We start from the raw sequence: 14678 nt of genomic DNA, 5'->3' as shown, positions 1-14678 counted from the left end.
TTTTTAATTAAGATTGATGTAATTAGTTTTTTAAAATTTAACTACCTCTTATTACATTATTTTTCTTTAAATTACTTGCAAATGTAGCATTCAGTGTTCACTCAGTTGCCAATGTAAAGATTATAACTAGATGAATATATATACACATTCAAAAATTATTATGAGCTTATTATTTTAATATATTATTCACCTGTGGAGTATAAATTTTATGGATGCCAAGCAAATTTACAAACACCACTAGATTCACAAAACAAGAGTAGGAAGAGGAGAAAAAAATAGTACTGGGAAATAATGTATCACACAAGAATCCATTGTATTCATGCTGAGAATATTGTATCAAGTAAATTCTGATCTCTGTTAGCTAAGTGTTTCTACCACTCAATTCCTGCCCCCTGTGGGAAGCAGGAAGCAGTTTCTAACTGATAACTATCATCAGCCTAGCCCTCACTTCCAACCTTCACTACATAAGGACATAGCAGCCTATAGTTTGTAGAGCAAGAAGGTGTGGAACAGTAAGTACTTACTTGGGGACTGAACAGGGTTAATCATGAAAGCAGAGTGTAGAGTTCCAGTCATGTTGGGCCAGTGCCGAGTGGAGGGTGCTGAGAGCCACAGGAGCCTGTGTGCCCTCTGATACATGTGTCTGCGTGTGTCTATGCATGTGCGTGTGGTAGGAATGTGGGGGCCCTCTAGGGTGTGTGACCAGGAGGAGCTGGCCTGCCCTTTTGCCATCCTCAGCTCCCTCCCTGTCATCTGTATCTCCCTGAGTCCCCAAGCAGCATCATTCTTTTTTGATCCACTCTGTGACTCCAGGATCTCTAGGACTTGTTTCAAGAGGCCTTAAGCCTCTTATACTTTAGAACAGAGAGGCCTGATGTGTAGGCTACAGGTAACAACTGTGATAGGAACAGGTACCACTCAGGACACTTGCCTTGTGTGTTAGACACTGTTCTAAGTTGGGTATTTTATGGGGTTAGAAAGAATGGCACCATAAATGGCCAAGGAATATTCTGTGAAATGGCCTCCACCTCAAAAAAGCAGGACAAACGTATCTTTTAAATGTGATCAGTGGACTGTACAGCTAGTCAAATAAATAACCTCCAGGTGACCACAGCCTTTGGTTCCTGCTGCAAAACCTAAACTGGTATGAATCTTACTTCATCAGACAGAAACTTGAATTTCAAATACTCTGCTGCATAGGTAGCTTCTTTCAGATTCTCAGGCGGCAATATAATATCAAGGAATAAAAAGAGAATCTGCCACCTTCCCAAAAGACCACAAACACCACACAGGGGAATACAGGCTTCACCCAAGGGGTAGAGATTAGTTTTTCTTCTCCTACCTTGTTATAAGTGTAGGGTGTTGGCGAGGTAGGTATGATGCCAGATTTCTCCTTCTGATGCCTTCTCTGGGCTTCCAGTACCTGTCAGAGTCACACCAAAGGGGACAATTTACTGAACCTCACATCAGTGACCTGCAGCTTGAGACAGACTGCTATGTTAGAAGGCTGAAGAGGGTAGCCACTGGCAGTTAACAATCAACAATTTTTAAAAATTCTAAATACTTTCAAAAGCCTTTTTTTCTCTCTTACTATCAGCAACTTATCAGTATTTGCCTAGGTCAAGGACGTGAAGATTCAGTCCCTGAAGGAGATTTACTTCTTCTTCCTGAGATTACTTTTCCCTAGGGGCGTCTCTTAAGGCCTCGGCAAGCAGTGAACAAGCAGACTTGCTGGTCGGTGGCTCAGGCTCAAGGTATCTGCTGCCGTGAAGCACTGTGATCTCACACAGGTCTGGGTGCTAAGTGCTGCACGGAGGTAACCGCTGCCATCCTTGGGGCCACCACCGCGGCCCAGCTCTCCACTGCCATGGGGATTAGGGCTCCTGGGGACACAAGACTAAAGAACCCCACAGGATTCCGTGACGAAGACACGATCCTGCAGCTCCCTGCCAGTAGATGTCATCCTTGTACCCAGACACACTGCTGCTGCCTGGGCCTTCGTGGCCACAGGACCACGCTGACAGCAGGCACTGAAAACTGTCACACCTTGGCCAGGGGCCACACTGCCACCTTGGGCAACCTTGCCTAGGCCACCTCTGATGCCACCTCTAAGGCCTACAGCTATCTTATACCTGACCTCTTGAAGGTGACTGTGCTCACTAAAGTTCCCTATCAGGAATTCACTGACTATCTTGTAAAGACCCACACTACCGTCTCTGTGGAGAAATGACCCGGGCTCATGTTCTCACACAAGAATAATAAAGTGAATTAATTAAACCTAAAAAAGAAAACACCACTTATTACAGCATTAAAAATATTAAGGATAAATCTAAAAAGAGATGTGAAAGATTACACTGAAAACCAGATATTGCTGAGCAAAACCAAAGACAAAAATAAATGGAATATAGCCTGCCTATGGGTCAGAAGGCTTGATGCTGTTATATTGTCAGTACTCCCATACTGAACTATATGTTTCAAACAACACTAGTCAAAATTCCGGCACACTTTCTTGTAAAAATCAACAGCCAAGTCTAAAGTTCATATGGAAATGCAAAGAAATTTGAATAGCCAAAATAACTATGAAAAAGAACAAAGTCAGAGGGCTAAAACTACCTCATGTCAAAAGTTATTAAAAAGTGTCAATAATCAAAACAGTATATGATATTGGTATAAAGACCAATCAATGGAACAGAGTACAACAATCCAAAAATAAACCCACACATATACATTCAACTGGTTTTTTGACAAAGGCTGAGAAGCAATGCAGTGGAGAAAAGATAGCTTTTCAGCAAATATATAGGAACAACTAGATATCCAAATGCTTTTAAAAAATGAACTTGGATCTATACCTCACATCTTATACAAAAATTAAGTCAAAATGGATCACAGACCTAAATGTAAAGCTTAAAATTATAAAACTTATAGTAGAAAATCTTTGTGATCTTGGGTTAGACAAAGATCTCATAGATAGAAAACCAAAAGCAGAACCCATAAAAATTTTTAAAAAGTTAACAAATTGGTCTTCACACCAAAATGAAAGACACTGTTACCACCTCACACCAGTCGGAACGGCCATCATCAAAAAGTTTACAAATAATAAATGCTGGGGAGGGTATGGAGAAAAGGGAACCCTCTGACACTGTTGGTGGAACATAAATTGATGCAGCCACTATGGAAAATAGTATGGAGGCTCCTTAAAAAACTAGAAATAGACCTATCATATGACCCAGTGACCCCACTCCTGGGCATATGTCCAAAAAGGATGATATGTGTGTATGTGTATAACTGAATCACTTTCCTATATGCCTCAAACATTGTAAACCAACTATACTTCAATTTAAAGAAAAAAGAAAAAGCCACAGACTGGAAGAAAATCTTTCCAAAGCATGTATCTGATAAAGGACTTATAGCCAAAACATATTTTTTAAAAAGCTCTCAAATTCAGCAAGAAAACAAAAAATCCAATTTAAAATATGGGGAAAACATCTGAATATATACTTCAAAGAAAATATACAGACAGCAAAGAAGCACAATAGATGCTCAACATCAGTAGCTATTAGGGAAAAGCAAATTGAAACCACAGTGAAATACCTCTACAAAGTCAGTTAAATGGCTAAAATTAAAGACTATCCATGCCAATTGCCAGTAAGAATGTGGAGAGCCCTGAAGCTTTCTGATTGGGAATGTGAAATTGAACGACCACTTTGGAAAACAAAGTGGCAATTTCTAAATAAGTTAAACACATCTAACATATGATAGAGCTATTCCACTCTAGATATTTACCAAAGAGAAAAGTAAATAAAGTGTCCATACAAAAACTTGTGCACAAATGTTTATAAGCAAGCAGGCTTATTTTTAACAGCCAAAATTTGAAAACAACCCATCAATAGATGAGTAGATAAACAAACCATGGTATATCCACATCATGGAATACCTTCCAGCAGTAAAATTAAAGAACTATTGACATATGAATAACATAGGTAAATAAACATAATTTTGCAGAGTAAAAGAAACTGCGCCCCCCCCCCCCGCAAAAAAAAACACCATACGATGTGCTGACTGAAGTCGCTCAGTCGTGTCTGACTCTTTGCGACCCCATAGACTGTAGCCTACCAGGCTCCTCTGCCCATGGGATTCTCCAGGCAATAGTACTGGAGTGGATTGCCATTTCCTTCTCCAGGGGATCTTCCTAACCCAGGGCTCGAACCCGGGGCTCCCGCATTGTAGACAGACGCTTTACTGTCTGAGCCACCAGGGAAGTCACTTCTATATATAAATCTAGAGGAAATAAAAACTAATCACAAAAGGTCAAAAGATTTGTACCATACTTCAAAACAGAATGTCGTACCCATATTTCACAACAGAATAGCCAATTGACACATGAAAAAATATTCCTCAACAGTAGCCATGAGGAAAATGCTGTAATTAAATCCATAACGAAATAACACTAAATACCTACTAGAATGACTAAGATTATAAATACTAACAAACTTGAGTTAGAGATAAGAAAGGCACAACCATTTTGAAAAAAGATTTTACCTAAAGGGGAAGGGCATGTCTCCCCAAACCTGTAAATGAACATTCCCAGGACCATCACCCTAATACCAAAACCTGACAAAGATGCCACAAAAAAAGAAAACTACAGGCCAATATCACTGATGAACATAGATGCAAAAATCCTTAACAAAATTCTAGCAATCAGAATCCAACAACACATTAAAAAGATCATACACCATGACCAAGTGGGCTTTATCCCAGGGATGCAAGGATTCTTCAATATCCGCAAATCAATCAATGTAGTTTACCACATTAACAAATTGAAAAATAAAAGCCGTATGATTATCTCAATAGATGCAGGGAAAGCCTTTGACAAAATTCAACATCCATTTATGATAAAAACTCTCCAGAAAGCAGGAACAGAAGGAACATACCTCAACATAATAAAAACTATATATGACAAACCCACAGCGAACATTATCCTCAATGGTGAAAAATTGAAAGCATTTCCCCTAAAGTCAGGAACAAGACAAGGGTGCCCACTTTCACCGCTACTATTCAACATAGTTCTGGAAGTTTTGGCCACAGCAATCAGAGCAGAAAAAGAAATAAAAGGAATCCAAATTGGAAAAGAAGAAGTAAAACTCTCACTGTTTGCAGATGACATGATCCTCTACATGGAAAACCCTAAAGACTCCACCAGAAAATTACTAGAGCTCATCAATGAATATAGTAAAGTTGCAGGATATAAAATCAACACACAGAAATCCCTTGCATTCCTATGCACTAATAATGAGAAAGTAGAAAAAGAAATTAAGGAAACAATTCCATTCACCATTGCAACAAAAAGAATAAAATACTTAGGAATATATCTACCTAAAGAAACAAAAGACCTATATATCGAAAACTATGAAATACTGGCAAAAGAAATCAAAGAGGACACTAATAGACGGAGAAATATACTGTGTTCATGGATCGGAAGAATCAATATAGTGAAAATGAGTATACTACCCAAAGCAATTATAGAGTCAACGCAATCCCTATCAAGCTACCAACGGTATTTTTCACAGAGCTAGAACAAATAATTTCACAATTTATATGAAAATACAAAAAACCTCGAATAGCCAAAGCAATCTTGAGAAAGAAGAATGGAACTGGAGGAATCAACCTGCCTGACTTCAGGCTCTACTACAAAACCACAGTCATTAAGACAGTATGGTACTGGCACAAAGATAGAAATATAGATCAATGGAACAAAATAGAAAGCCCAGAGATAAATCCACACACCTATGGACACCTTATCTTTGACAAAGGAGGCAAGAATATACAATGGATTAAAGACAATCTATTTAACAAGTGGTGCTGGGAAAACTGGTCAACCACTTGTAAAAGAATGAAACTAGATCACTTTCTAACACCATACACAAAAATAAATTCAAAATGGATTAAAGATCTAAACATAAGACCAGAAACTATAAAACTCTTAGAGGAGAACATAGGCAAAATACTCTCCGACATAAATCACAGCAGGATCCTCTATGACCCACCTCCCAGAATACTGGAAATAAAAGCAAAAATAAACAAACGGGACCTAATTAAAATTAAAAGCTTCTGCACAACAAAGGAAACTATAAGCAAGGTGAAAAGAGCCTTCGGAATGGGAGAAAATAATAGCAAATGAAGCAAGTGACAAACAACTAATCTCAAAAATATACAGGCAACTCCTGCAGCTCAATTCCAGAAAAACAAACGACCCAATCAAAAAATGGGCCAAAGAACTAAATAGACATTTCTCCAAAGAAGACATACAGATGGCTAACAAACACATGAAAAGATGCTCAACATCACTCATTATCAGAGAAATGCAAATCAAAACCACAATGAGGTACCATTTCATGCCAGTCAGAATGGCTGCGATCCAAAAGTCTACAAGCAATAAATGCTGGAGAGGGCATGGAGAAAAGGGAACCCTCTTACACTGTTGGTGGGAATGCAAACTAGTACAGCCACTATGGAGAACAGTGTGGAGATTCCTTAAAAAACTGGAAATAGAACTGCCTTATGACCCAGCAATCCCACTGCTGGGCATACACACCGAGGAAACCAGAATTGAAAGAGACACATGTATCCCAATGTTCATCGCAGCACTGTTTATAATAGCCAGGACATGGAAACAACCTAGATGTCCATCAGCAGATGAATGGATAAGAAAGCTGTGGTACATATACACAATGGAGTATTACTCAGCCGTTAAAAAGAATACATTTGAATCAGTTCTAATGAGGTGGATGAAACTGGAGCTGATTATACACAGTGAAGTAAGCCAGAAAGAAAAACACCAATACAGTATACTGATGCATATATATGGAATTTAGAAAGATGGTAACGATAACCCTGTATGCGAGACAGCAAAAGAGACACAGATGTATAGAACAGTCTTTTGGATTCTGTGGGAGAGGGCGAGGGTGGGATGATTTGGGAGAATGGCATTGAAACATGTATAATATCATATAAGAAATGAATTGCCAGTCTAGGTTCGATGCAGGGTGCAGGAAGCTTGGGGCTGGTGCACTGGGATGACCCGGAGGGATGGTGTTGGGGGGAGGTGAGAGGGGGGTTCGGGATTGGGAACATGTGTACACCCGTGGCAGATTCATGTTGATATGTGGCAAAACCAATACAATATTGTAAAGTAAAAAAATAAGAAGAAGAAAGAAAGAAAGAAAAAAAAAACAGGAGACAACCCTAAACGGCCACCACTCAGTGAACAGATAAAACAAATGTGGCTTAGTCATATGATGGAGTACTACTCAGCCATAGAAAGGAACTAATTACTGATACACACAGCAACATGGATGAATCTCAAAAACATGCTGAGTTAGGAAACAGGCATAACTGTGAGTGGGCAGAAATCTCTCATCTGTGTTTTACTAAGAATAGCTCCTCAGTATGGATCTTTATGTCCAGACATGAGGACATGCTACTCATAGGTTCCAGTCCCAACCAGAAACTCATGAAAGCTCAAGGCAAAGAAGTGAAGAAGGTCCCAAGGTCGAAGAAGTGAAACACGAAAGGTACAGGATTTCCATTCTAATGAAATTCTGCAACAGGCAAAACTAACCAATAATGACAGAAAGTAGATCCGTGGTTTTAATTAAGGGGATTAAGTTGGGAGCAGAATGACTGCAAAGGCACACAAGATGGTTTTTGAAGTAATAGAACTGTTTTACATCTTGATTTTGGCAAGGTCCATGCAGAAGTATCCATCAGCACTCATCAAATTACACTTAGAAAATGTAGTTGCTCAGTCGTGTCCAACTCTTTGCTACCCCGTGGAGTATAGCCCACCAGGTTCCTTTGTCCATGGGATTTTCCAGGCAAGAATACTGGAGTGGGTTGCCATTTCCTTCTCCAGGGGATCTTCCCAACCCAGGGATCAAACCCAGGTCTCCCACATTGCAGGCAGATGCTTTAACCTCTGAGCCACCAGCGAAGCCCAGGGTAGAAGTATTTTTACAGTATACTAATCATACCTCAATAAGGTTGTTGTTAAAAGAATAAAATGCCTATACCAAATTAAGCAGCCTATGGGTTTCTGAAGCTGAGTTCTCCCCTTTCCATTTGTAATATATGCCCACTCATGCTGTAGAATGGAAGAAATATGAGTCTACAGGTAGCCTGGTGATACATCCTATGGAAGAAACAGCACATGCTTACCTGAGGTGCTACATAATATGGGGTAAACTGAGGCGTCATCAAGTCACCTTGGTCAATTTTGGCAAATCCAAAGTCACACAACTTCACTGGGGCATCCTGAAATCAAACAAATGGGAATCACTGCCCCAAAGTTCTCAGAAAATGTTAAAGGAAAATCCAGGTGTAAGACATGTTGCCTTGAGCTTTCGTGAGTTTCTGGTTGGGACTGGAACCTATGAGTAGCATGTCCTCATGTCTGGACATAAAGATCCATATTGAGGAGCTATTCTTAGTAAAACACAGATGATAGATTTCTGCCCACTCACAGTTATACCTGTTTCCTAACTTGTAAAGGCAGCACTCAAACCAAGATATTAGTCACAGGTACCCTGATTCTGTCTATTGTGCATCATCTCTCATCAGTCTAGAGCGCTGCTTCACCCTTAACGTCAGCTTCATGATAGCCAGTCAGTAATCTGTAATCTGGTAGGACACAGTGCATGGGGCATGGGTTGGGGCTGGAGAGGAAAACACCTTATCGGGATTAACTGTAAACAACCATTAAGTTTCAAGGTAACATATAACAGCATAAAGATTCCTGCCCCTTCCCAAAGTCCTTCCAAATGATATCCCAAATCTTAAGTCTGTACAAACATATATCAGTATCATCCAAAATGACTGATATCAGGAGTATGGTAAAATTTCTCTTGAGCCTCTCACAAGGGAACAGATGGGGAAAGTAAGCTGCCAGAAGCACTCTGGCCTAAAGCTTCTTCAACATGGATTCAGAGCACTCCAAACATATATACACCAACACACCTGCGCACCACTCCTGAACTATGTTGGGAGTAGCGGCACTGAAATACAGAAAAGCAAGTAATCTCACCAAAGAGTTATCCTTGAAGAGCAGATTTTCAGGCTTGAGGTCTCTGTGGGCGATGTTTAACAAGTGACAGTGCTGTAGAGCCAAAGCTATCTGGAAAAGGACATAATGGAGCAACCGTATCTTAGAAGAGATTATTCTTGAATTCCCCTGGCTTAGAAAACTCAGGATGTTAAAAAATGACCCTTATTAAGTCAATTAAGACTGTGGTCAGATTTCAGCTTTACAGCAGAAATGAAGTAAGACTTCACATACCAAGAAATAGAAATGAAGTAAGCTTCATTTAATAGCAACCTATATTTTGTTCAACAAAAAGAAAAATACAACAGGAAAATAATTCTTTGTCAGAATAAACTGATGGTTAAATCCTATATTAAACAGGAAAAACAAAATACTTCCACTTCCACTAATGTGAGATGTAACAAGCACTGCAGAGCAAACAGTGGGCCAGGCAGTCTTCAATAGGCCTGCGTTTCCCCAGCGGGGCAGTGGCACTAATGTCTGGCTCAAGAGAGACCTGCAGTCTTCAGGGAGCAGGACTTGAAGTTCTGCCTTCAAGAACAACAGAAAGCAGCTGAATGGATGTTTCCACCTGATGCTCCAATCTGCTCATCACACTGGTTGAAAATGTCTCTTTTGGTGGCTTTAAAAGGGTCTTGTTTTACAGATTATTAGAGCTCATCCTTTAGTTCTAATGTTTGAAAAACACAAGCTATAATTTTTAAAAATCAAATAGAACAGATTGCACCTGTTCTTTAACACTCTGTATGGAACTGTCTTGGCATTCCGAAGAGCACTTCCTCCCTACCAGAAAGGAGGCCTCTAAAAATGCTTGAGGCTTACAGAAAATTTGGAAGAATTTTTCTTTAAGAACCAACTGGGCCATATGTCATGCTTCTTTGCTTTGCTTGCTTGGCCTAAAGAGAAACCTTGAGGGTTTGGCTTTCCATCTCCTCCTGAGGTTATTTCCAGTCAGATTCCTAGTATTGTTTATGAAAAGATCATACCTCTAGCAATAAAATGTGACGTCAGAATAGAAAGAACATACAACTAGGAATACCCCCAGAATTACAAAGACCTTAGAATACTTGTTAAAATCTGATGAGAGAAAAGTGACTCAGGAGCAAAAAGTATCCTAAATACAATTGTCTTAGAATGTGTTTCCATACCACACAGTCCTTCAGGTAGTATCAGCAGCATTTTATCTCAAAGTCCAATAACAGTGGCTTGGAAGCTACATGCCTAAAGATTATCTACCATCTAAAAAGGAGTAAAGACTACCTTCCTTGCAGAGTTTATTTAAATCTTATGGTAAGCAAACAATTGACAGCCACTGAAGAGTACACCTCCCTCCCCAAAGCAGAAAAGGGGCTCACATTCCTCCTGTCGAGGTATCTTTTCTAATTACATAACAAAGCAGGCAATGAGAGATCAAATAGAGCTTTTCTCCAAGCTTTCTTTTATCCCCCCCACCCCCAGTGAAATTGTGCTTCTTAACCAACACTGTTGGCAGTTTGATTGGTACCCGGGGTCAACTTGCCTGCTTTGTTACTTGGCTGGCTTGCTTCTCTGTAAAGTGCCGGTGCTGGCTGATTCTGTGAAATAGCTCTCCCCCTTCCATCATCTCCATTACAATTAAGAGCCGAGCCCTGTTTGAAAGCATTTGATTTTGTTAAGTTAAAAAAAAAAAAAAAACAACTGAAACATCAAGTAGCTAGATACTTCATCTACAAAATGTGTCCTAAGTCTAGTCCTACTAGTCCCTTTGAGCTGGATCCCCTGTCACTACCAGCTGGACACTATGAATAAGGACTATCCCTGACCTAAAGGTTTCTAAGATGCTAAAAGAAAGTAAAAGAATTAGTTTTGAAGACAATGGTCCTTTTGAAGATTCTATACGTGTATATATATTTTAGGGAAGCTATACTGAAAACGTATTGAAAACAGAATACGACTTTGTATAGGCTGGGCTGTCTTCGTTATTTATTCGTGTGGGGGGGGGGCGTGGTGTGTACACGCACATTGTGTGTATGTGTGTGTGTGTTGGGGGGGCGTGCTGTGTGCACACACATTCTCCCCCTCCTCATCTCTACTCTCCACCCCTACTCCACTAGTTTTCCATATGACCCACAGCATGCCCAGCAAGATAGGGTTAAAGAGCTACTAGATAAAAGTAAAAATTCTTATGTTGTCAAAAAAAAAAAAAAAATCTGCATTTTGGTTACCATTCTTTAATATAAATGCTTCCACCTTCCATCCAAATGCTTTCACCAACAGAGCACAATTTTAAGAATAATCATTTTTCTTTACAAATTCATATTTTTCCACCTGGAAAACTCCTACACATCTCCTTCAAGTCCAAGCCCCAAAACAACCACGCTAAGACACCTCACCTCCCCAGCCTACAGACAGCAGCTTTCCTCCTTTGTAAGCTCAAAATATTTTATGCATGCCTGTCCTTGGTCCCTACCACACTGTTAGAATGACAGGTTTACATCGCAGTCCCCTTGGTATTGAACTCCCTGGAAAAGAATTAGAATGACACCCAATGGTGTCACACTCAATGGGCTTCCCAAGCATTTGGAGGCTAAAGGAATGACATTGATCTCTTCCTTTAAAAGGAACACCAGACTAAGCAATAAAGGCCTTTTGCCATATCAGCTTCAAGACACTGCCTAGAATATTTGGTCCCCTTTTCTCATTAGAAATAGAATCTATTTAAACTCCATGTGACACGCTTTTTCAAAAGAGAAAGTAATCACATATAATCGGGGGTAGCGGGGACAGGAGAGTGGGTGAAGTACAGATGAAGCAAGACTGGCAAGGAGTTAATAAATGCTGAGGATAAGTGATGGGCACTTGGGGATTCAGTACATAATTCTTTTACAAATGTTTGAAAATATCCAAAATAAAAAGTAAAGGAGAGAAGAAAAAGAAGGAATGGAGGGGAGGGTAGAGAAAGAGAGCACAAAAGAGGAGATGCCACTAGGCCTTAGCTTACCCATGGAGAGGTGAGCAGGTGACAGTGACCCTGTGTAGTCTTACCTGGGGCTGGACTCATGAGGAAACTGTACACTGTTAGCAAACACTTCAATAATCTGAACTATATTTGGGTGTGTGGCACACATCATGTGCAGACGTACCTTAAAGAAGAACAGAGGAAATGTTTCTGTACATAGGGGAGGCCAACATTTTCTCTCCGAACTCCCCCACCCTGCCAAAAGTGACCACACTAAGCCCGGACATGAGCCTATTATGTAAAAAAACCTGATCATCTGGAATGACATTAAAAAAAACTGTTTTCATATACAAATTACCTCCTTAATGCTCTTTCCATGAAATAAAGAAAACCTTACCAACAGATGTATTTTCTCTGTCCTATTACCAAATGGAAAATTCATCTTATTTCAGAAATTATTCATATATCTCTAAGCAAAAGAATAAGTCCTTCATTGCATATAATTAACATGTCATCACCACATCCAAATAATTTTAAACAAATGTCTATTATTGAAAAACTAGAAACATAACTTCAGAGTTCTGCAGCACCTTTTCAACATATCATTCAATAGAACCTTCCTCATACTATTCTATCTCTACCCTTTTAGGACCTTTTCCAGTAAGTAAAAGCTAAAGTAAACCTGACTACTTCAGAGTACAAGAATCACATTAATTGAAAAAGAACAAGAAAGAAGTGGTTTGAAAGGAAGCAAGACTCTACTCATAGCTTTTGGTATTGATGGATGAAGGATTGCTTTATAATAACAACATGAATAGGGAAAAGTAAGTATGAACATAAAAAGAGTAAGTATGAACATAAGATTCTTTGCGCATCTCTGTATTCTCTCTAGGAAGCTGCCTTACTTGTAAAAAGAATAAATTCTTAGGCACTTCGAATATTTAGGCAAGTTAAGGCAATAAAGGCTCATACCTCATTTCTAGCTTTTGGACGATCAAAAAGAATTTTCAGTGCAAACCGTTCTTGGGTTGATTTCTTCACACAGACTCTAGATTTGAAAGAAAAAAATTCAATCAGAAATCATCTATGTTACCATAAAAACTAATCTAACAAGCTGTTCTTTGAGAACTGTACTTCTAATCAAAAATATATCCAGGCACATCAGAACAAACTTGCCCCTAGGGCTAGCAGATGGAAAGGCAGAAAGAGGCATCTCACCCAACCTCCACAGGCCTCAGACACAGGAAATCAACTTGAGGGTGGTCAAGAAAGAAAAAATGGCCTCTGCTGGTGACAAGTGACTCACACAGTGGCTCCCTGGTATCAACATCTTAAATGATCCTGTCACAGACCATGTCACTTAAATATATTTCTCCGTGGATGAGAAAAAGCCTATCATAAAAACCTCCACTTGTTAAATTAAGGCTATTTCACAAATCTGGAACATGTAATGCTTCTAACTTTATGTGTATTTATGAATGGCCCTTTTTAGAACAGTTTTGTCATGGTCTGCAACCCACTCCAGTGTTCTTGCCTCGAGAATCCCAGGGATGGCGGAGCCTGGTGGGCTGCCGTCTACGGGGTCTCACAGAGTTGGACACGACTGAAGTGACTATGCAGCAGCACATGGGTCTCTTACCTAACTGGACCACTAATTCCAGCTCCCAGCTTCTGAGTCCAATTGATATTGTATTCTTCTAAAATGGAGCTTTCCTGTTAAAATAAAAAGGGAGGAGGCAGAGAATGATTCTCCAATTAAAAAGTTGAACAGTTAAGCAGAGGTGGAACAGCGGAAGACCTTAACAGCTCAATATCTTATTGATACCTTCTGAAAGAAGCTGATAAGTAAAGCTTTGTTGAAGAGCTATGTTATTAGACATTTCACCTAAGTGACTAGGCTAGGCCTTGTTTTCCAACAAGAGAAGGCAAAAAACATGGGGATGAAAAGAAATTCTTCAGCTCTTCTTCAAGATCCATGTGAGTCAATGCTCGTTGCTGGTTTTGGGGTGTTTTCGTTGTCATTTTTTCTTCTTGAGTGTGGAAGACACCCTTTCAAAACTACTAAGGACTCATTTCCTCAAATGGTCAAGTGGATTTTCTGAGATTCTAGAAAGACTGGTCTTATAAATGCTGCTATGCCACAGAGGCCTATATCCTTAACAAACTGATCAAATTGGAATAACTGAATAAACTGAAACTTATTAAGTTCAAATAAAATAACAGTAAATATCATAGTATATTTATCTCGTTTTCAAGTGTTATTTTGAACACAAAGACATACATTCATTGTGTAACTATATTCTTTATAATTTTTTAAAAATAGATTCCAATAGCTTTCCATAGTTCCATATAGAGCCTCTACAGCTTAAAGTTTTTATGGAATTACTGTGTAGTCACTATATACTGGGATTTCCCAGGTGGCTCAGTAGGTAAAGAATCTGCCTGCAATGCAGGAGGCGCAGGCAGACACGACTTCAACCCCTGGGTTGGGAAGACTCCCTGGAGGAAGTCATTGCAACCCACTCCAGTATTCTTGCCTAGAGAATCCCATGGACAGAGGAGCATGGCGGGCCATAGTCTACAGGGTCGCAGAATCAGACACGACTGAAGCAGTTGATCGAGCATGCCCGCACACTATACTGA

General features: G+C 39.7%; 1 protein-coding gene across 4 annotated transcripts in view; it reads right to left on the bottom strand.

The window, feature by feature from the left end:
* Nucleotides 1-14678, bottom strand: part of MAPKAPK5 (mitogen-activated protein kinase-activated protein kinase 5) — a 32970-nt gene that overhangs the window by 13336 nt on the left and 4956 nt on the right. For all 4 annotated transcript variants that reach the window (XM_005691558.3, XM_005691555.3, XM_005691557.3 and 1 more), the window contains exons 2-8: nucleotides 13675-13748; nucleotides 13008-13083; nucleotides 12122-12219; nucleotides 10617-10725; nucleotides 9080-9169; nucleotides 8215-8310; nucleotides 1343-1423 (exon numbers count right to left, since the gene is read on the bottom strand). In XM_005691558.3, coding sequence (XP_005691615.1) covers nucleotides 1343-1423; nucleotides 8215-8310; nucleotides 9080-9169; nucleotides 10617-10725; nucleotides 12122-12219; nucleotides 13008-13083; nucleotides 13675-13748 — 624 coding nt within the window. The remainder of the gene's footprint in view (nucleotides 1-1342; nucleotides 1424-8214; nucleotides 8311-9079; nucleotides 9170-10616; nucleotides 10726-12121; nucleotides 12220-13007; nucleotides 13084-13674; nucleotides 13749-14678) is intronic.

Source organism: Capra hircus, chromosome 17 (genome assembly GCF_001704415.2).
Source record: "Capra hircus breed San Clemente chromosome 17, ASM170441v1, whole genome shotgun sequence".
Taxonomy (NCBI): domain Eukaryota; kingdom Metazoa; phylum Chordata; class Mammalia; order Artiodactyla; family Bovidae; genus Capra; species Capra hircus.
Note: the sequence above shows the minus strand (reverse complement) of the source record. Positions and strands in the feature narration are given on the sequence as shown.